This window comes from Heliconius melpomene, unplaced genomic scaffold (assembly GCF_056956725.1).
Source record: "Heliconius melpomene rosina isolate 202511_hmr_F unplaced genomic scaffold, ASM5695672v1 ptg000039l, whole genome shotgun sequence".
Classification (NCBI taxonomy): domain Eukaryota; kingdom Metazoa; phylum Arthropoda; class Insecta; order Lepidoptera; family Nymphalidae; genus Heliconius; species Heliconius melpomene.
The window spans coordinates 317,989-342,616 of NW_028181858.1; the positions used below are offsets into that span (position 1 = coordinate 317,989).

At 32.6% G+C, this 24,628-nt stretch overlaps 2 protein-coding genes across 2 annotated transcripts; both read left to right on the forward strand.

Annotated features, from left to right (window-relative positions):
* Positions 1-3,732: 3,732 nt before the first annotated feature.
* On the forward strand, positions 3,733-4,536 carry LOC146526635 (uncharacterized). Its single transcript, XM_085206926.1, has one exon. It carries the CDS (start codon positions 3,733-3,735, stop codon positions 4,534-4,536), a length of 804 nt encoding a protein of 267 aa, XP_085063052.1.
* A 17,537-nt stretch (positions 4,537-22,073) lies between these two features.
* LOC146526636 (uncharacterized) lies at positions 22,074-24,236 on the forward strand. The gene has a single exon (XM_085206927.1). The coding sequence runs from the start codon at positions 22,074-22,076 to the stop codon at positions 24,234-24,236; it is 2,163 nt and encodes a 720-aa protein (XP_085063053.1).
* Positions 24,237-24,628: the final 392 nt, after the last annotated feature.

Consider the following 24,628-nt stretch of genomic DNA (forward strand, 5'->3'; position numbering starts at 1 on the left):
ATTTATCCCCTTAATCTCTTCCCCCAATAATCTATTAAATTCAGAAGCTTCCTTAAAATATTTTTTAACTCAATCTATTGCATCAATTATTTTTTTATTTTCTATCCTATTGAATTTATTTCTTATAAAAATATTTATTAATGATTTATTATCAATTATTATAAATTCTGCAATATTAATAAAAATAGGTTCTGTTCCTTTTCATTTTTGATTTCCTAATATTATAGAAGGATTATCATGATTTAATAGATTTATTTTAATAACATGACAAAAAATTTCACCAATAATTTTATTATCTTATAATATAAATTTTATTTTTTTAATTTTTGAATTAAGGATTAGACGGAGAAGAGGACAAGGGATGAGGAAGAGAGGTAAATTTCAGGAAACTATTGAGCAAGTAGGGTAGGGGCCTGCCCGGAGGAATGAGGTCCGCTAAATCAGATAGCTTGGACCATAGAGGGTGGGATGACAGCTGTAACATTTTACCAACAAACCGATCAGACAGGAATTGGCGACGGATAGGATAAGGAGGATCAACACACTCAACCTGCAGTGCGTTGGTGGGAGATGACTTCATTGCACCTATAATAATTCGTAGGCATTTGTATTGGATCCTATTGAGTTTTTCAGTAGCAACTTTGTTAAAGGGGTCTAAAACAAATAATCCGTAGTCAATGTGACTACGGATAATGGCATTGTACAGTAGTTTGAGAGTATAAGGGTGTGCACGCCACCACACACCAGACACAGCTCTTAAAGCGTTGATGCCGTTTTCACATTTTTTACTGACATGTTCAGCATGGGCAATTCCGTTCAGTCTTTTATCGAGAATCATGCCTAAGAATTTAACATTTTCTGCTAATTGGATAGTATTATCCCAATACCCACTAAAACCTCACGGTGCTCCTCCTCGACCGCCACTGGCCGCGAGACACGGGGACGTGAGTCTTCCGCGAAACGCGGCGGCGGGAGCCTGCAAGGCACGTCGCGGAATCAAGGGTGTGTGGGCACCCTCGACGGCCTGCTCGGAGTAGCGCGCGGGAGCAACCTGTGCGTGCCTACTCGGGCCAGGTTGGTAGGCGGTCAGCTTCCCCAAGCTGACCGCCCTCTAGCACATTAGGGCGGAAGGCGGCGATCGTGTGCCGCCCTCCGGCGACCCGGTCTCTTACGGCGGATGGCGACTTCGGCAAAAGCCTCCCTCGCCCGTTCCGCCGACTCCTTCTCGAGCACCACTGCCTCGCAGAAGGATGAGACCGCATCCCACGACGTCTCGCTGCCGGCCATAGCCTTGACCACGGCCGGCAGGGAAAGGTCGTCCCCTATGACGTCGCGCAAAGCGCGACGTTGAGATGCCCAGGCTGAGCACACCTCCAACGTGTGCTGGGCCGTCTCATCGAGGCAGTCGTCGCAGTGGTGGCAGCGAGCGTCGGTCTCCCTCCCGGCGATTCGACACAAGTAACCCCCGAAGCAGCCATGCCCCGTGAGCACCTGTGTCATGCGGAAGGTTAGGACGCCGTGACGCCGCGCTAACCACTGGCGGAACACTGGACGAACAGCCTCGATCGTCCTCAGGCCGGCAGTTGGCGTTGCCAGCCGAGTTTCCCACAACTCCATTGCGGCTACCCGCACCTCCTCAGTGCGTGCCTGGCTTGCCGGTTCCCCGGACACTAGGCCTATTATTTCTTCATTTGGTTCATATATTTCATTATTTTCCATAATTTTAATTATTATTATTATTTGAGAATCAATAATTAATCAACGAATAATCCTATTTTCATTAAATATACCATCCTCTATTGAATGATATCAAAATTTACCTCCTTCTGAACATTCTTATAATGAACTTCCTATTTTAAGAAATTTCTAATATGGCAGATTATATGTAATGGATTTAAACCCCATTTATAAAGGAATATCCTTTTTTTAGAAATGGCAACCTGATCTAATTTAAATTACCAAAATAGAGCTTCTCCATTAATAGAACAAATTATTTTTTTTCATGACCATACATTAATTATTTTAATTATAATTACAATTTTAGTAGCATATTTAATAATAAATTTATTTTTCAATAATTATATTAATCGATTTTTATTAGAGGGTCAAATAATTGAATTAATTTGAACTATTTTACCAGCTATTACTTTAATTTTTATTGCACTTCCATCATTACGATTGTTATATATTTTTAACCGACTTCTGTAAGAAAAGGAGGTTATCAATTCGACTGTATTTTTTTTTTTATTATTTTTTTTTATGTTTGTTACCTCATAACTTTTGACTGGGTGAACCGATTTTGATATTTTTTTTTTATTTGAAAGGTGAAGCTTCCCGAATGGTCCCATTTTTTTTTGGTTCATGTCTGACAATGGTATCCATGAGAAAATCACATAAGTCTTAAATTTGCATTAGGTATGTGCGCGACAAATAGACGCATAACTTAATGTCGCGCAAACTGATTTTGATGATTCTTATTTTATTTGAAAGGATACACTTCAAGGATAATTTGGTGAAAGTTTGGCTAGATTCCGATTATGGAATCCGGTGAAATTTGAGAAAGTTTGTTTTTTTTGGTAAAAAATTGATTATACTGTAATAGTTAAAAGCAAAAACTTTTTAACTCGATGTCAGAAGTGAGATTCCTGATCGTTACATTTCTTTTCAATCAACCTCAAAAAAGAGAATGTTCTCATTTTCAACCAACTTCAAAAAAGGGAGATTCCCAATTCGCCCGAATACTTTTTATGTATGTTCTTGTCAATATACCAAAATGTTACTTTGCGCAAAAATAAACCCTAATTAAATGAAGTTTTACATGGGACATTCACAACCACTCGTTGACAACCACTACCACCACCATCACCACTCGTTCAAGAAGCATCATTTTAAGATCTACCCATCACTTAAAATCGTAAAATAAATTATTTTTTAACAAAAACAAAAACCGACTTCTAACAACGAACTAAAAAGTGATCGGTGCTCAGTAGAACAAACAGGCTTAGTAATTAGATATTGTAGTAAAGGTGTTGTATTAGCATTAGCTTGACACCGACTTCAAAATAATAAAATCTTTGTAAAATTATTTTTCACTTTTTAGTTCGTTGTTAGAAGTCGGTTTTTGTTTTTGTTATAAATTAATTTATAGATGAACTTAATAATCCTTTAATTACATTAAAATCAATTGGACATCAATGATATTGAAGATATGAATATTCTGATTTTAATAACATTGAATTTGTAGGGAACATAACTTATTCAAAATTAATATTATTACATTTACTAGAATCATCCGCACGCAGCGCATTGGAACAATTCAAACCTGTTCCGAGTTTTTTTGCTATGCCTGTCGTAGGCTGCTAGCCAGCATCGCCACGTTTAAAGAGTCGGCTAGAATCGTATCATAATCGTATTACGTGCTAGTTTAGCTTGTATTTTCTATTGGTATTTATTTAAATTTCTTTATTTCCTTCTGTGATTATTTTCTCTTCACGTATCTGTGAGTTAAATAAATTTGGACAATTTCTCCACAAAATTTGGATTTTTAATTTTACTCATTTAGTGTAAAATAAATAAGATCATATTAAATAGTGGTATCACATCTCAACCGCTATATTGGTGACCCCTAAATTGGTGAGCACTACAATAAATACCTACGCTTACTGCTGGCAAGAAGATTTAAAACGGCAGGAGGCCATTTTAACGACCTTGGCAAGTGACCTCTGATACAAGATGGAGGACGCGACTACATCCAACGTGTGCAGAATTGGCGTGCGTATTCCACCATTCTGGCCGGAAGAACCAGCCCTTTGGTTTTCACAAATTGAAGGTCAGTTTGCTTTATCTAATATAACAAGTGATACTACAAAATTTTATTACGTTGCCGCTCAGTTAGATAATCAATTTGCTGTCGAGGTGAAGGATATTATCATTTCTCCTCCCGAGACGGATAAATACATCACTCTTAAAACGCAACTGATTAAAAGATTGTCTGCGTCTCAAGAAAAGAAAGTGATGCAGTTGCTGAGGCACGAGCAGCTAGGTGATCGCAAGCCATCACAGTTTCTGCGATACATGCAAGATCTTGCGGGTTCATCTGTCCCCAAGGATTTTTTAAAAACATTATGGTCGAGTAGGTTACCACAAAACATTCAAACAGTTATAGCTTCACAGCCTGATCTGCCTATCGAAAAATTAGCTGACCTGGCAGACAAAGTGCATGAGATAGCACCCTCATCACCACAGGTCGCAAGCACATCTGCGATGGCCACACCCCCTGCATCCTCCATGTTGGAAGAAATGGCCAAGCAGATCCAACTCCTGACCAAGCAGGTATCGGAACTCTCGACCCACGTACGTCACAACTCGGTCTCATCAAAATTTAAAGAGCGTTCCCGGAGCCATTCCAGACATCGCAGGAAGTCGACTACCCAGCAAAAATGTTGGTACCATTTTAAATTTGGTTCAAATGCTAAAAAATGTGTGCAGCCATGTAGTTACGGAGAGTCGGAAAACTCTCTGGGCAGCCGGAAGTAGCGGCCAACGTCTGCCCTTTACCTACAGGCCGTCTTTTCATTACCGACCGTATTTCAAAAATGCTTTTCCTCATTGATACTGGCTCGGATCTCTGCGTTTTTCCACGGTTGGCTACCAAGGCGCCCTGTACCAAGACAAAGTATGAACTCATGGCGGCGAACGGTACAGTCATTCATACTTACGGTCCTACATTGTTACACTTAGACCTAGGACTAAAGCGTACTTTCACCTGGAAATTTACCATCGCTGATGTTTCAAAGCCCATTATCGGCGTAGATTTTTTGATATTTTACAATCTTCTTGTAGATTGCAGATGTCAGCGACTCGTCGATGGAAATACCACTCTGTCAGTGCAAGCAATAAAAGAAAATATCTCCGATGACCTTGCGTCAGTCAAAGCCATTTCGGGAGAATCAAAATATCATCAGCTGCTTCATGAGTTTCCAGAGGTAACGAGACCATCAGGTACGTCTTCCTTACCTAAGCATAATACCGTGCATTACATCAAAACCATTCTCGGACCACCGGTTACCAGTAGACCTCGTCGTTTAGACCCAGTTAGACTGAAAGCAGCCAAAAAAGAATTTGACGATATGCTGTCACAGGGAACTGCCCGCTCCTCTAACAGTTCGTGGTCGTCCGCTCTGCACTTAGTTAAGAAGAAGGACGACGGATGGAGACCATGTGGTGATTACAGAGCACTCAATGCTCGCACAGTACCTGACAGGTATCCGATACGCCATATCCAGGATTTTTCCTACCAACTCTCTGGTTGTACAGTATTTTCAACTATCGATCTAGTCAAGGCGTACAATCAAATACCAGTACACGTCAATGATATCCACAAAACAGCCATTATAACTCCTTTTGGACTTTTCGAGTTCCCGTACATGACCTACGGACTGCGCAATGCAGCACAAACCTTTCAGAGGTTCATGGACGAAGTGCTACGTGATTTTGATGACTTTTGTTTTGGTTACTTAGACGACATTTTGGTATTTTCCAGTTCTGAAGAACAACATCAGCGCCACATCAGACTACTCTTCACCAGGCTCAAAGAGTATGGTGTTTTGATAAACACATCCAAGTGTGTCTTCGGGCAGCGACAGGTAAAATTTCTTGGTTACCTAGTGTCAGGTTCTGGGACTCAACCTTTAGAGACGAACGTAAAGAGCATAGAGGAGTGCAGTGTGCCGAAAACTGCTAAGGAATTACGACGTTTCCTCGGTATGTTCAATTTTTATCGGCGTTTTATTCCCGATGCCGCAAATATCCAAGCACCATTAGATGCTGCGCTTCTAGGACCTAAGATGAAAGGAGCTAAGCCGATCACTATGACGCCGGAGATGATGGAAGCCTTTCAAAAATGTAAGACTTGTTTATCTCAAGCCACATTACTGGCTCACCCAGATCCTTCTGCAGAGCTAGCTATTGCCACTGATGCTTCTGATGTCGGAATTGGAGCAGTTCTTCAACAACGTGTTAATAACGTATGGCAACCTCTTGGTTTCTTTTCTAAAAAATTAACATCTGCGCAGAAGAAGTATAGTCCTTACGACAGAGAACTGTTAGCCATTTATGAAGCCATTAAATATTTTCGACACATGGTTGAGGCTCGAAACTTCGTGATTCACACGGATCATAAACCTCTCACATATGCATTCAACATTAACAGGGAGAAATGCTCACCGCGCCAATATCGGTACTTTGATTATATTTCTCAGTTCACAACTATTATTCAATACTTACCAGGACGTTTGAACGTAGTGGCTGATACTCTGTCACGACTGGAAGAGGTGAGTCGATCTATCGATTACCAGGCTCTAGCACTTGCTCAAGATACTGATCCTGAACTGCTAGGTCTGCTTCAAAAAGGCTCATCGTTAAAACTGGTTAAGGTAGATTTGCCACACTGTAACCAGAAGTTATACTGTGACGTATCAATGTCTTCTCCGCGCCCGTTCATTACTGAGAAGTTTCGCCGACAAGTTTTTGAAACTTCACACAGCTTGAGCCATCCTGGTAGGACAGCTACAGTGCGGCTGGTTACACAGAGATTCGTATGGCCAGGGATTCGCAAAGACTGTAGAGAGTGGACACGAGAGTGTGTACTTTGTCAAAAGAGCAAAGTTCACCGTCATACCCTTGCTCCCTTATCCTCAATTCCAACTCCTACATCGAGGTTTGCACACATCCACCTCGACATCGTCGGACCTTTAACTATTTCGTCTGATTTCAGATATTGCCTTACTGTCATCGACCGTTTCACACGATGGCCTGAGGCATTCCCACTTAAGGACATCACAGCTGATTCCTGTGCTGCCGCTCTTCTCTCTGGTTGGATAGCAAGATTTGGTTGCCCTCTTCGAATTACAACCGATAGGGGTCGGCAATTCGAGTCGCATCTCTTCAAGGCACTATCAGCCATGGTTGGTGCACATCACTTTACGACTACTTCGTATCATCCAGCTTCCAACGGCTTGATCGAGAGACTCCATCGTCAGCTGAAGGCAGCTATCATGTGCCATCCCTCTTCGACCTGGACGGAAGCACTTCCCTTAGTGCTGCTGGGCATCCGTAGCGCTTGGAAGGATGATATTCAGGCTTCAGCGGCTGAGCTGGTCTACGGGGAGCCCCTTCGACTTCCAGGGCAATTTCTTGCACCCTCGGAGGATTACAGGACAGCAGATATCACAAATCTGGTCACTCGTCTTCGTGCTGGTATGGCACGACTCTCACCGAAGCCCACGTCATGGCATAGGACAGATCCTTTTTATATGCCAGCTGACCTTGCAGAGACAACACATGTTTTTTTACGGCAGGACCACGTCCGCAAACCACTGGAACCACCTTATGCAGGCCCATACAAGGTTCTCAAGAGGACTCCTAAATATTTCAAAATAGACATATGTGGTAAGCCTAATAACGTTAGTGTGGACAGGATCAAGCCCGCATATGTTACGAGAGAGGCCGTTCCTGCATCAAAGAGGATAATAACAGCACCAAAGGCTATCTCTCAATCTGACGTGGAGCAGACACTTGAGAAGCGGACGAGAAGCGGAAGAAGAGTCAAGTTTCCAGACTACTATCGCCCTTAACCAGGTCTCTGGGGGGGAGTACTGTAGGGAACATTACTTATTCAAAATTAATATTATTACATTTACTAGAATCATCCGCACGCAGCGCATTGGAACAATTCAAACCTGTTCCGAGTTTTTTTGCTATGCGTGTTTGCTGCTAGCCAGTATCGCCACGTTTAAAGAGTCGGCTAGAATCGCTTGCGACATTCACTTGTGTATCCATTGCTCTCTTAGCTTGCATTCAATTCTCAACCTTAACTTCTTGCCATTACGTGCTAGTTTAGCTTGTATTTTCTATTGGTATTTATTTAAATTTCTTTATTTCCTTCTGTGATTATTTTCTCTTCACGTATCTGTGAGTTAAATAAATTTGGACAATTTCTCCACAAAATTTGGATTTTTAATTTTACTCATTTAGTGTAAAATAAATAAGATCATATTAAATAGTGGTATCACATCTCAACCGCTATAAATTTGATTCATATATTTTTCATTCAATCTAATGAAAATTTAAATAATTTTCGACTTTTAGATGTTGATTATCGAATTATTTTACCTATAAATAATCAAATTCGTATTTTAGTTACAGCTACAGATGTAATTCACTCTTGAACAATTCCATCATTAGGAGTAAAAATTGACGCTAATCCAGGACGATTAAATCAAACTAGATTTTTTATTAATCGTCCTGGAATTTATTATGGTCAATGTTCTGAAATTTGTGGGGCAAATCATAGTTTTGTACCTATTGTTATTGAAAGAATCCCTATAAAAAACTTTATTAATTGAATTAATAATTATTCATTAGATGACTGAAAGCAAGTACTGGTCTCTTAAACCATTTTATAGTGAATTAGCATTTACTTCTAATGATAAAGAATTAGTTAATAAATAACATAAATATGTCAAATTTAAATTATTACTTTTTGTAATATTCTTTTATTCCTCAAATAATACCTATCAATTGAATAATTTCATTATTATTTTTTATTTCTATTTTTATTAGTTTTATAATTATAAATTATTTTATTTTTAATTATAAAAATAATTTTAATTTTTAAAAAAATAAGAAAAATAATTTCAAAAAATTTTTTTGAAAATGATAAATAATCTTTTTTCAATTTTTGATCCTTCAACAAATTTATTTAATTTCCCATTTAATTGAATTAGAACATTTATTGGATTATTATTTATTCCTTTATCTTTCTGATTTTTTCCTAATCGTCATTATTTATTATGAAATTTTATTTCTAATAAGCTTCATAATGAATTTAAAACTTTATTAGAACCAAATAGAATTAATGGATCAACTTTTATTTTTATTTCATTATTCTTTTTTATTTTATTTAATATTTTTTTAGGTTTATTCCCATATATTTTTACTAGAACAAGTCATCTTAATATATCAATTTCATTATCTTTAACATTATGATTAAGATTTATAATGATTAAATAATACACAACATATATTTATTCATATAATTCCTCAGGGAACACCAACTATTTTAATACCTTTTATAGTACTAATTGAAACTATTAGTAATATTATTCGACCTGGAACTTTAGCAGTTCGATTAACAGCTAATATAATTGCAGGTCATTTACTTTTAACTTTATTAAGTAATACAGGTATTAATATACTTAATTATTTATTAATTATTTTAATTATTGTTCAAATTTTATTATTAATTCTTGAATTGCCGTAGCAATTATTCAATCTTATGTAATTTCTATTTTAAGAACTCTTTATTCTAGAGAAGTAAATTAATGTCTAATCATAATCATCCCTATCACTTAGTTGACTATAGACCTTGACCCTTAACAGGAGCTATTGGAGTAATAACCTTAGTAACTGGTTTAGTAAAATGATTTTAATTTAATTAATTATTTTAAATTTTAAATTAATTATTTATATAATATATTTAGTATATTTGACTTCCAATCAAAAAGTTTAATAATTTTAATATAAATAATTATATTAATATTAATAATATCTTTTATCATAATAACAATTGCTAATATTTTCATATTAATTTCATTATTAATCTCAAAAAAATCAATTCTAGACCGAGAAAAATGTTCACCATTTGAATGTGGATTTGACCCTAAATCTTTAGCTCGAATTCCATTTTCTTTACATTTCTTTTTAATCACAATAATTTTTTTAATTTTTGATGTAGAAATTGCATTAATTTTTCCAATTATCCCAACATTTTATTTAGTAAATTTTTTATCTTGATTTAAAATAAGTTTTTTTTTTATTTTAATACTATTATTAGGAATTTATCATGAATGAAATCAAAATATACTAAATTGATCAAATTAGGATTATAGTTTAATTAAACATTTGATTTGCATTCAAAAAATATTGAATTTTATTCAATTTATCTTAAATAAGAAGCAATTTGCATTTAATTTCGACTTAAAAGATAGAGTTAATAACTCCTTATTTATTAATTGAAACCAAAAAGAGGTATATCACTGTTAATGATAAAATTGAATAAAAATTCCAATTAGAAATATATTATAATTAAGCTGCTAACTTAATTTTTAGTGATTTATTATCATTAATATTTCTTTTAATTTAATTTATATAGTTTATTAAAACATTACATTTTCATTGTAAAAATAAAAAATTTTTTTTTATAAATAAATTCTTATTTAAAGATTTTTTAATCACCTTAATATCTTCAATATTATACTCTTTATTTAAGCTATTTAAATTAAATTATTAAAAAAATAAATATAAATATTATTCATAAAATAAATCTAAATAAATAAATTTTAAAATTATTTATTTGATAAATATAATAAATAATAGAATTATTTTTTATAATATAAAATAATCCTTGTCCTCTATATATTTCTCTTCAACCTAAATCAATATTTTTATATAATATTTGCCCCATTTTTAAATAAAAATAATTTATCCCATATGTAGATAAATTTGGTAAAAATCATATTATAACATAAAAATATCTTAATTCATAAAAACATAAAAAATTATTTAATGAATAAATTTTTATGTTTCTAATTAAATAACCTAATAATAAACCAAATAAAGTCACATAAATAACTATTATTTTTAAATTAAAAGGCAAATAAATTATATAAGGATAACAAAAAATTATTCATCTTAATATTCTCCCCGAAACTAATCTTATAAATAATAAAATAATTATACTTTTTAATATAGTATAATCCTCATCATATAAATTATAAATTGATAATAAATTAAAATCATTAATTATTAAATATATTAATAAACGAATAGTGTAAAATATTGTTAATCCAGTTGAAAAATAATATAAAAAAAAAATCAATATATTTAAATTTCTTATTCTTACTATTTCTAAAATAATATCCTTAGAATAAAAACCTGCTAAAAATGGAATTCCACATAAAGCTAAATTTGAAATATTTAAACATAAAGAAGTTATTGGAATATAAATTCTAATTCCCCCTATTATTCGAATATCCTGATTATCATTTATTATATGAATAATTACCCCAGCACATATAAATAATAAAGCCTTAAATATAGCATGAGTTAATAAATAATAAAAAGCTAAATCATTAAATCCTATTCTTAAAATTCTTATTATTAAACCTAATTGTCTTAATGTTGATAAAGCAATAATTTTTTTTAAATCAAACTCATAATTAGCACAAATTCCTGCTATTAATATTGTTAAAGAAGATAATAATAATAAAATTTTTAAAAAAATTATTTCAACTAATAAATTATTAAAACGAATTAATAAATAAACCCCAGCTGTTACTAATGTAGAAGAATGAACTAAAGCAGAAACAGGAGTAGGTGCTGCTATTGCAGCAGGTAATCATGAACTAAATGGAATTTGAGCTCTTTTTGTTATAGCAGCAATAATAATTAATAAACCAATAAATTTTATTGAAAAATCATGTATTATTAAATTTAAATAAAAAATATAATTTCAACTTCCATAATTTATTATTCATGAAATCAATAATAAAATTATTACATCACCAATTCGATTAGATAATGCTGTTAATATTCCAGCATTATAAGACTTCATATTTTGATAATAAATTACTAAACAATATGAAACTAATCCTAAACCATCTCACCCTAATAAAATTCTAATTATATTTGGTCTAATAATTAACAAAATTATTGAAAAAACAAATATTAAAACTAAATAAATAAATCGATTTAAATTTAATTCTGATCTTATATATCTTTTTCTATAATAAATAACTGAAGAAGAAATTAAAGAAACAAATATTATAAATAATAATGATATTCAATCTAATAAAATTGATATAACAATTCTTATAGAATTAAAAGAAATAATCTCTCACTCAAAAAAAATTACTAAATTATTTATAATAAAATAAATTACTATAAAAAAATTAATTAATATAAAAAAAAATAAAAAAAAAACTAATAAGACAAATAGAATATTTTTTAATAACTTAAAATGATGATAAATATCATATTTTTGACTCCACAAATCAATATTTTTATTAAATTATTTAAGTAAAATCAAATTATTCTATAATCAATTTTTATAACTAAAATATTTAATGGTAATCAGTGCAATATTAATATTAAATATTCTCGAGAAGTTCCTCTATAAAATCTATAAATTCTTATATTATACTTTCCATGTTGAGTAAAAGAATATAAGTATAATCTATATCCAGCTCTAAAAAAAGAAATTATTATAAGTATAATTATTCTTCACCAAGATCATCTAACTAATCTATTAATTAAACTAATTTCTCCTATTAAATTTAATGATGGAGGAGCTGCTATATTTGAAGATATTAATAAAAATCATCACAATCTTATTGAAGGTATAAAATTTATTATCCCTTTATTAATAAATATTCTTCGTCTATTTAATCGTTCATAATTAATATTAGATAAACAAAATATTCCAGAAGAACATAATCCATGACCAATTATTAAAATATAAGAACCTAAAAATCCTCAATAATTTATTGTTATTAATCCCCCAATTACTAATCTTATATGAGCTACAGAAGAATAAGCAATTAAAGATTTTATATCAATTTGACAAAAACATTTTAATCTAATAAAAAATCCTCCAATTAATCTTATTACTACTCAAATATATCTTCATCTTAAATTTATTTTTTGTAAAATTATTAATATTCGTAATAATCCATATCCCCCTAACTTTAATATAATTGCAGCTAAAATTATTGAGCCAGAAATAGGAGCTTCAACATGAGCTTTTGGTAATCATAAATGAACAAAATATATAGGTATTTTTACTAAAAAAGCAAAAATTAATCTTAAATATAATATAATTAAATTATAATCATAAAATTTTATTATATATATAATTATAAAATTTATTTCCTTATAAATATAAAAAATTCCTATTAATAAAGGTAAAGAAGCAAATAATGTATAAAATAAAAGATATATACCAGCTTGAATTCGCTCAGGTTGATACCCTCATCCAATAATTAATATTAAAGTAGGAATTAATCTTCCCTCAAAAAATAAATAAAATAAAAATAAATTTATAGTTCTAAAAGTTAAATATAATATTAATATTAAAAAAATAATATTAAATAAAAATAAATTTTTAAAAAAATTATTTTTATTTAATCTTTCTCTAGCTATAATTATTAAAAATGTAATTCAGATTCTTAATAAAATTAACCCATATGAAATTATATCACAACCTAATATATAACTTAAATTAAAAAAAATTATAATAGAAACTCTTATATTTATAAATATAAACATTATAAATATAAATATAAACTGAACCATTCAAAATATATTATATTTTAAACATATTGGTATTATAAAAATTATTATTATTAAATATTTTATCATTAAATTAAATTAAAACTTTGAAAATAATCATTCCCATGAGTTCGAATTATTGAAACTAAAATTGATAAACCTAAAGCCCCTTCACAAACTGAAAAAACTAAAAAAACCATTAGCATATATATATTATAATCAACTATTATTAAATATAATAATATAAAAAAAAAATTCTTAAAACAATAAATTCTAATCTTATTAAAACAATTAATAAATGTTTTTGTTTTGAAACAAAAATTATATTTCCAATAAAAAATATAATAATAATTAAACTTATATTTATCATTTGTTTTTATAGTTTAAAAAAAAACTTTGGTCTTGTAAACCAAAAATAAGATTTTTCTTTAAAAACTTCAAAGAAAAAGATTATCTTTATCTATAATCTCCAAAATTATTATTTTTAAAAAAACTATTCTTTGAAATTATAAAAATTTTTTTATCTAATTTAATTATATTTATTTCTTTTTTTATATTTTTTACTAATAACCCTTTATCAATAGGATTATTTATTTTAATTCAAACTTTATTAACTTGTATTTTATCTGGAATAATAATCAATACTTATTGATTCTCATATATTTTATTCTTAATTTTTTTAGGGGGTTTATTAGTTCTATTCATTTATGTTTCAAGAATTGCTTCTAATGAATTATTTAAAATTTCAATCTTTAATAAAATTTTAATACTATTAAGAATTATTTTTTTATTTATATTATCATTTTATTTTAAAAATAATTTATTTTGAATAAATTTATATTTTAATGATGAAATATTAATTTTTTTTAATTTATTTATATTTTCAAATAATGAATATAATTTTAATTTAACAAAATTATATAATGAACAAACTTATTTTTTAATAATAATATTAATTATTTACCTATTTATTACTCTTATTGCAGTAGTAAAAATTACAAATATTTTTTTTGGACCTTTACGTTCAATTATATAATTTTAATCACTAATGATAAGTTTATTTAAACCAATTCGAAAAATTCATCCTATTATAAAAATTATTAATGGATCTTTAATTGATTTACCTTCTCCATCTAATATTTCTTCATGATGAAATTTTGGATCTTTATTAGCTTTATGTTTAATAATTCAAATTATTACAGGATTATTTTTAACTATATATTACTCAGCAAATATTGATATTTCTTTTTATAGAGTAAATTATATTTGTCGAAATGTTAACTATGGATGATTAATTCGTACTTTACACGCTAATGGAGCATCTTTTTTTTTTATTTGTATTTATTTACATATTGGACGAGGAATTTATTATGAATCTTTCAATTTAAAATTAACTTGACTAGTGGGAGTAATTATTTTATTTTTACTAATAGCTACAGCTTTTATAGGTTATGTTTTACCTTGAGGTCAAATATCTTTTTGAGGGGCTACAGTAATTACTAATTTATTATCTGCAATTCCATATTTAGGAAATATATTAGTAAATTGAATTTGAGGAGGATTTGCTGTTGATAATGCAACTTTAACATGTCTGTGAACTTAGCAGAGCATTGTCCAGCAGATCAAAAAAAAAATGGAGTTCTCTTCGCATGCACCTGAGTTCTATAGTTCCTGATAGGTTTTATAAATAGTTCTGTCGTTTTTACCCCTGAAAAAGTTATGTATAAAAATGATCTGCTAACTTCCCTTAGCAGATCATTTTTTTGCAAATAAAAATCGGGGCGAGATCTGCACTCATAGGGATGAATAAAATAGTTCCTGATAACTTTTAACAATAGTTCTGTTAATTTCACGAAGAAAAAAATTTTTAAACAGAAAAAAAGAACGTTCGTTTCGAAAATAGTTCGAAAGGTAAAGTAATTTTTAAAATTAATAAAATGATACTCAGACGCGAGAACTCTTTATTTTACAATAAAATATAAGTAGTTCTACGATATTTAGCCTGAAAGAAAACCAGAACTCTGAAAAAACTGCCAGCATAGCATAGTTTAATGTATGAAATATTGAAAAATGTCTATTTTAAGTCTTCATATGTAAAAGTACTAAATATTTTTTTTTGAAATGTTCAGACACGGGAACTCTTGGATTTCTAACAGAATACGAGTTATTCTATTATACAAAGCCAATTACAAAACTAGAACTCCTGTAAAAATGCCAGCAGAGCATAGTTGAAGATTGAATTTGTTGAAAAATATCAAATTAATTTGTTGAGATGCAAAAATATTTTTTAAAAATATAAATATCATTCTCAAAAGCGAGAACTCTTTATTTTACTATAGAATATAGGTAGTTCTACGATATTTAGCCTGAATAAAAACCAGAACTCTGAAAAAACTGCCAGCAGAGCATAGTTGATTGTATGAAATGTAGAAAAATGACAATTTTAACTCTACATATGTTAAAGTACTAAATATTTTTTTTTGAAAGTGTTCCGACACGGGAACTCTTGGATTTCTAACAGAATATGAGTTATTCTATTATAAAAAGCCAAGTATAAAACTAGAACTCCTGTAAAAATTCCAGCAGAGCATAGTTGAAGATTGAATTTGTTGAAAAATATCAAATTAACTTGTTGCGAAGAAAAATATTTTTTTAAAATATAAATATCATTCTCAAAAGCGAGAACTCTTTATTTTACTATAGAATATAGGTAGTTCTACGATATTTAGCCTGAATGAAAACCAGAACTCTGAAAAAACTGCCAGCAGAGCATAGTTGATTGTATGAAATGTAGAAAAATGACAATTTTAACTCTACATATGTTAAAGTACTAAATTTTTTTTTTGAAAGTGTTCCGACACGGGAACTCTTATATTTCTAATAGAATAAGAGTTATTCTATTATACAAAGCCAATTACAAAACTAGAACTCCTGTAAAAATTCCAGCAGAGCATAGTAGAAAATTCGATTTGTTGAAAAATATCAAATTAACTTGTTGCGAAGAAAAATATTTTTTAAAAATATGAATATCTTACTCAGAAGCGAGAACTCTTCATTTTTCAACAGAATACAGGTAGTTCTACGATATTTAGCCTAAAAGAAAACCAGAACTCTGAAAAAACTGCCAGCAGAGCATAGTTGATTGTATGAAATATTGAAAAATGTCCATTTCAACTCTTCATATGTAAAAGTACTAAATAATTTATTTCTGAATGTGCTCAAACACGAGAACTCTTGTATTTCTAACAGAATATGAGTTGTTCTATAATAAAAAGCCAATTACAAAACTATAACTCCTGTAAAAATGCCAGCAGAGCATAGTAGAAAATTCGATTTGTTGAAAAATATCAAATTAACTTGTTGCGACGAAAAATATTTTTTAAAAATATGAATATCTTGCTCAGAAGCGAGAACTCTTCATTTTTCAACAGAATACAGGCAGTTCTACGATATTTAGCCTAAAAGAAAACCAGAACTCTGAAAAAACTGCCAGCAGAGCATAGTTGATTGTATGAAATGTAGAAAAATGACAATTTTAACTCTACATATGTTAAAGTACTAAATATTTTTTTTTGAAAGTGTTCCGACACGGGAACTCTTGGATTTATAATAAAATATGAAATATTCTATTATACAAAGCCAATTACAAAACTAAAACTCCTGTAAAAATGCCAGCAGAGCATAGTTGAAGATTGAATTTGTTGAAAAATATCAAATTAACTTGTTGCGAAGAAAAATATTTTTTAAAAATATAAATATCATTCTCAAAAGCGAGAACTCTTTATTTTACTATAGAATATAGGTAGTTCTACGATATTTAGCCTGAATGAAAACCAGAACTTTGAAAAAACTGCCAGCAGAGCATAGTTGATTGTATGAAATGTAGAAAAATGACAATTTTAACTCTACATATGTTAAAGTACTAAATTTTTTTTTTGAAAGTGTTCCGACACGGGAACTCTTATATTTCTAATAGAATAAGAGTTATTCTATTATACAAAGCCAATTACAAAACTAGAACTCCTGTAAAAATTCCAGCAGAGCATAGTAGAAAATTCGATTTGTTGAAAAATATCAAATTAACTTGTTGCGAAGAAAAATATTTTTTAAAAATATGAATATCTTGCTCAGAAGCGAGAACTCTTCATTTTTCAACAGAATACAGGTAGTTCTACGATATTTAGCCTAAAAGAAAACCAGAACTCTGAAAAAACTGCCAGCAGAGCATAGTTGATTGTATGAAATATTGAAAAATGTCCATTTCAACTCTTCATATGTAAAAGTACTAAATAATTTATTTCTGAATGTGCTCAAACACGAGAACTCTTGGATTTCTAACAGAATATGAGTTATTCTATTATACAAAGCCAATTACAAAACTAGAACTCCTGTAAAAATTCCAGCAGAGCATAGTAGAAAATTCGATTTGTTGAAAAATATCAAATTAACTTGTTGCGAAGAAAAATATTTTTTAAAAATATGAATATCTTACTCAGAAGCGAGAACTCTTCATTTTTCAACAGAATACAGGTAGTTCTACGATATTTAGCCTAAAAGAAAACCAGAACTCTGAAAAAACTGCCAGCAGAGCATAGTTGATTGTATGAAATATTGAAAAATGTCCATTTCAACTCTTCATATGTAAAAGTACTAAATAATTTATTTCTGAATGTGCTCAAACACGAGAACTCTTGTATTTCTAACAGAATATGAGTTGTTCTATAATAAAAAGCCAATTACAAAACTATAACTCCTGTAAAAATGCCAGCAGAGCATAGTAGAAAATTCGATTTGTTGAAAAATATCAAATTAACTTGTTGCGACGAAAAATATTTTTTAAAAATATGAATATCTTGCTCAGAAGCGAGAACTCTTCATTTTTCAACAGAATACAGGCAGTTCTACGATATTTAGCCTAAAAGAAAACCAGAACTCTGAAAAAACTGCCAGCAGAGCATAGTTGATTGTATGAAATGTAGAAAAATGACAATTTTAACTCTACATATGTTAAAGTACTAAATATTTTTTTTTGAAAGTGTTCCGACACGGGAACTCTTGGATTTATAATAAAATATGAAATATTCTATTATACAAAGCCAATTACAAAACTAAAACTCCTGTAAAAATGCCAGCAGAGCATAGTTGAAGATTGAATTTGTTGAAAAATATCAAATTAACTTGTTGCGAAGAAAAATATTTTTTTAAAATATAAATATCATTCTCAAAAGCGAGAACTCTTTATTTTACTATAGAATATAGGTAGTTCTACGATATTTAGCCTGAATGAAAACCAGAACTCTGAAAAAACTGCCAGCAGAGCATACCTGAATATTCAATTTGTCGAAAAATATCAAATTTCTTATCTGAAACGCAGAAATATTTTTTTAAAATATTAAAATCGTGCTCAGAAGCGAGAAGTCTTCATTTTTCAATAGAATACAAATAGTTCTATGATATTTAGCCTGCAACAAATACAGAACTCTGAAAAAAATATTTACTACTTGTACATATGAATAGTTGAATTTGTCATCTTTCTACATTTCACATGTTCAACTATGCTCTGCTGGCAGTTTTTTCAGAGTTCTGGTTTTCTTTCAGGCTAAATATCGTAGAAAGACTTATATTCTATTGAAAAATGAAGAGTTCTCGCTTCTGAGCAAGATATTAATATTTTTAAAAAATATTTTTCTTCGCTACAAATTAACTTGATATTTTTCGACAAATTGAATATTAAGGTATGCTCTGCTGGCATTTTTACAGGAGTTCTAGTTTTGTAATTGGCTTTTTATAGTAGAAATTCTCATATTCTGTTAGAAATTAAAGAGTTCCCGAGTCTGAGCACATTAAAATAGAAAATTATTCAGTACTTTTACATATGAAGAGTTGAAATGGACATTTTTCAATATTTCATACAATCAACTATGCTCTGCTGGCAGTTTTTTCAGAGTTCTAGTTTTTTTTAAGGCTAAATATCATAGAACTACTTATATTCTATTGAAAAATGAAGAGTTCTTGCTTCTGAGCTAGATATTAATATTTTAAAAAAATATTTTTCGTCGCAACATGTTAATTTGATATTTTTCAAGAAATCCAATTTTCAACTATGCTCTGCTGGCATTTTTACAGGAGTTCTAGTTTTATGATTTTCTTTTTATAATAGAACTACTCATATTCTAGTAGAAATCAAAGAGTTCCCGAGTCTGAGCACATTAAAATAGAAAATTATTCAGTACTTTTACATATGAAGAGTTGAAATGGACATTTTTCAATATTTCATACAATCAACTATGCTCTGCTGGCAGTTTTTTCAGAGTTCTGGTTTTCTTTTAGGCTAAATATCGTAGAACTACCTGTATTATGTTGAAAAATGAAGAGTTCTCGCTTCTGAGCAAGATATTAATATTTTTAAAAAATATTTTTGCATCTCAACAAATTAATTTGATATTTTTCAACAAGTTCAATCTTCAACTATGCTCTGCTGGCATTTTTACAGGAGTTCTAGTTTTGTAATTGGCTTTGTATAATAGAACAACTCATATTCTGTTAGAAATACAAGAGTTCTCGTGTTTGAGCACATTCAAAAATAAATTATTTAGTACTTTTACATATGAAGAGTTGAAATGGACATTTTTCAATATTTCATACAATCAACTATGCTCTGCTGGCAGTTTTTTCAGAGTTCTGGTTTTCTTTTAGGCTAAATATCGTAGAACTACCTGTATTTTGTTGAAAAATGAAGAGTTCTTGCTTCTGAGCAAGATATTCATATTTTTAAAAAATATTTTTCTTCGCAACTAGTTAATTTGATATTTTTCAACAAATCGAATTTTCTACTATGCTCTGCTGGCATTTTTACAGGAGTTATAGTTTTGTAATTGGCTTTTTATTATAGAACAACTCATATTCTGTTAGAAATACAAGAGTTCTCGTGTTTGAGCACATTCAGAAATAAATTATTTAGTACTTTTACATATGAAGAGTTGAAATGGACATTTTTCAATATTTCATACAATCAACTATGCTCTGCTGGCAGTTTTATCAGAGTTCTGGTTTTTATTCAGGCTAAATATCGTAGAACTACCTATATTCTATAGTAAAATAAAGAGTTCTCGCTTCTGAGCAAGATATTAATATTTTTAAAAAATATTTTTGCATCTCAACAAATTTGATATTTTTCAACAAGTTCAATCTTCAACTATGCTCTGCTGGCATTTTTACAGGAGTTCTAGTTTTGTAATTGACTTTGTATAATAGAACAACTCATATTCTGTTAGAAATACAAGAGTTCTCGTGTTTGAGCACATTCAGAAATAAATTATTTAGTACTTTTACATATGAAGAGTTGAAATGGACATTTTTCAATATTTCATACATTAAACTATGCTCTGCTGGCAGTTTTTTCAGAGTTCTGGTTTTCTTTCAGGCTAAATATCGTAGAACTACTTATATTTTATTGTAAAATAAGAGTTCTTGCGTCTGAGTATCATTTTATTAATTTTAAAAATTACTTTACCTTTCGAACTATTTTCGAAACGAACGTTCTTTTTTTCTGTTTAAAAATTTTTTTCTTCGTGAAATTAACAGAACTATTGTTAAAAATTATCAGGAACTATTTTATTCATCCCTATGAGTGCAGATCTCGCCCCGATTTTTATTTGCAAAAAAATGATCTGCTAAGGGAAGTTAGCAGATCATTTTTTTACATAACTTTTTCAGGGGTAAAAACGACAGAACTATTTATAAAACCTATAAGGAACTATAGAACTCAGGTGCATGCGAAGAGAACTCCATTTTTTTTTTGATCTGCTGGACAATGCTCTGCTAAGTTCACAGACATAACTTTAACTCGATTTTATACATTTCATTTCTTATTTCCATTTATTATTTTAATATTAACTATAATTCATTTATTATTTCTTCACCAAACTGGATCTAATAACCCTTTAGGAATTAATAGAAATTTAGATAAAATTCCATTTCACCCATTTTTTACTTTTAAAGATTTAATTGGATTTATTGTATTATTTTTTTTTTTATCTTTATTAACTTTAACAAATCCATATTTATTAGGAGATCCTGATAATTTTATTCCAGCTAATCCTTTAATTACCCCAATTCATATTCAACCAGAATGATATTTTTTATTTGCTTATGCAATTTTACGATCAATTCCTAATAAATTAGGAGGTGTAATTGCTTTAGTTTTATCTATTTTAATTTTAATTATTTTACCATTTAATTTAATATATATATATATATATATATATATATGTATATTAAATTAAATTTAAAATTTTTAAAATTTATATTGTTTATAAAATAAAATTTATTATAAAAAATTTTAATAAGAAAAAATAAAATTTAAAATTATATTTAAATTTTTATAAAAATATAATTTATAACAGTGAAAAATTAGAAATAATGATAAAATTAGTATATTAAATTTTTATATATTAAATTTATTACAGTTATAAAAAATTAGTGTTATAAAAAAATCAGTGTTATAAAAAATTGCCCCAACCCAAGCGGCGAAGCAGCGCGAGGGGTTCATGGCTGATGGGGAGATCAGTCGCTACTGCTGGTCCCGCCAGGGTACCGGCCGACACCCTGGCGTAATAGGCGTATCCGAGTACAGGGGGCACTGCTCGGATGGACCGTTTTTCCCCCACACTCGTGGGAACAAAATGGAAAATGTTAACTTAAAAACCCAAAATGATGACGTAGGGAGGCCCGAGGAGGGCGGTGATCTGTTGTTGCCCGAGATGGGCGGAGTAGTAGTTGTGCCCGAGAAAGGCGTAGGGAGTACTTTGCTCGAAAGGGGCAAAAGTCCGGCACTTGTGCCAATAGGAGGGGGGTTGAAGGATGCGCGAGTCGTGTTAGAGCGTCTGGACCATGAGGAGGTTGCCTCTATTATAAGAGATAGGTCCAGGTCGTCACTTTCGTCGCGAGGCCGTTTCTGTGCGGCTTCCGAGTCAGACGCCGATGGCGTGATGTCTGTTGGGTCGAACGGCTCCAATGCTATCGAGGGGGCTAAAGCGCAGTTCCGAAAGGACAGAAAGAGGCGCCATCACAGGAAGAGTAACTCTGAATCCTCGGATGCGGATGGGGAGACAGAGACAAGCCGAAAGCGAAGGTTGCTTCGGCCAGAGGGAGTCGTGGTCGTACCAAATATTCCTGATGAGAATATAGGGTTAGCTGCTGGAAAGAAGGCGCTAAACGATGCCAAGCGCGAGGAGCGCCGGCTGAGGGCGGAGGAGGAAGTTGCTGAAATCTCCGCGGCGATACAAACTAGAACAAGTTCTAGGCTCTCGGATGTGCCCCTGGAACTTTGCGGTGAGGAGCACATGGTCTCCGACTTGCGTAGCCAAGTATCTGATAGCTTGGCTATAATCAATAGAGTCGCCTGTAAGTCGGGGAATCTGAAGGGCACATTTACTAGGGCCCTTAAAGACGCTGCCGGAGTTATCTCTTCTGCCGTTAATACTCTGGCAAAGAGGACGGCATCAGAGGAAGTGGATATCCTCAAGGCAACAAACTCGCGACTGCAGTCGGAGTTGGTGGAGTTGCGGAAGGAGTTTGCCCTTTTGAGAGCGGAGTTGGAGCGGTCTAGAGCATCGGACTTGCGACCCACTCCCACGGAGTCTATTGCTGTGGAGGACATAGTGGGCACTATGGTCTCCACCAGGCTGGAAGCCTTTAAAGATCGGCTACCACCGGAGAGAAATCTGCGACCTCCGCTAGCGGCGGACAAGCGCAAGGTGGATAGCCCAAAGCAGGCGCAAGTGGACCCTGTCGCATCCACTCTGATGGCGCCGGCTAATCCGGCACCAAAGGAGCAAAGGTCTAAAAAGGCCAAGAAGAAGAAAGGCCCGGTGATGACCGCATCTACTGAGCCTCGACCTCTGCCACCCGCTCCGGCTGATATGTCTGAGGGCTGGACTGTAGTAGCCCGGAAGGGGGCCAAGAAGAGAAAGCCAGCTCCTAAGCCGAAAGCGCAAAAGGCTAAAGCGCAAAAGGAGCCAAAGTTGCGTCGTCCTAGATCGCAAGTTGTGACGATTAAGTTGCAGCCAGCCGTCGCCGACAAGATGTCGTATAGCGATGTCCTTACCCGGGTCAAGGAAAGTATAAAGTTGGAAGACCTGGGTATAGAGGACCTGAGATTCCGTGTTGCGTCTACTGGCTCTAGAATGCTAGGCGTTAGAATGCCTGGCGCCAACACTGCTGAGAAGGCGGATGCGCTAGCTGAGAAGTTGCGTGGGGTTCTCAGCCCCGAAGAGGTCCAGGTGTCGAGGCCAGTGAAATGTGCGGAATTGAGGGTGTTTGGCCTCGATGACTCCGCCACTGCTGAGGACATGACGGCGGCAATAAGCCGAGTTTCCGGCTGTGCTGCGGGTAATATAAAAGTCGGAGAGATCCGACAGGACCGGGCCGGTCTAGGAACAGTATGGGTCCGATGTCCTGTCGGCGCAGCGCAGAAGATTAGCGGGGCGAGACTACTTGTTGGCTTCGTCTCTGCTGGAGTGAGGCTATTGATGCCCCGTGCGCAACGTTGTTTCCATTGCCATGAAGTGGGCCACATGGCTGCGAAGTGCAGTAGCCAGGTGGACCGCAGCAAACAGTGTTTCCAGTGTGGCCAGACCGGGCATCAGCAGAGATCGTGTTCGGCAGAGCCTCATTGTCCGGTGTGTGAGGCGGCGCAAAGGCCCGCTAATCACATGTTGGGGAATGCTGCCTGTGGAAAGGCTAGCACCAATAACGGTGGAAAGCGCAGACGAGTGCCGGCAACATCGGCCAGGTCTAATATCCCAGCTGGGCCTGAGGAGGTGCAACACATGGAAGACCAATAATGGCTCTCCGTGTGTTGCATGCGAACATTAACCACTGTGCTAGGGCCCAGGACTTATTGGTCCAAAGCCTGGCGCAGTGGTCTATCCAGGTGGCGGTTGTTTCGGAGCCCTACAGCGTTCCCGACAGAGACAACTGGGTAGCCGACAACACCGGGGTGGTGACTATTATCACCCAGGTCGCCGCGGGCTCCCCGCCTTTCTCACGTGTAGAGAGTGGTGTGGGATGCGTCGCCGCACTTGTCGGCAACCTAGTTGTCGTAGGGGTCTACTTTTCCCCCAATCGAACTCTCGCGGAGTTTGAAGAGTTCCTTATACGATTGGGGGAAATGGTAGAGCGATTTCGTCCGGCGGAGATGTTGGTGGCCGGCGATCTCAACGCGAAGTCCAGCGTG

Bases quoted from the DNA above. Each gene is read 5' to 3' on its own strand.
- LOC146526636 (XM_085206927.1), top strand. From the start codon at position 22,074: ATGGAAAATGTTAACTTAAAAACCCAAAATGATGACGTAGGGAGGCCC.
- LOC146526635 (XM_085206926.1), top strand. From the start codon at position 3,733: ATGGAGGACGCGACTACATCCAACGTGTGCAGAATTGGCGTGCGTATT.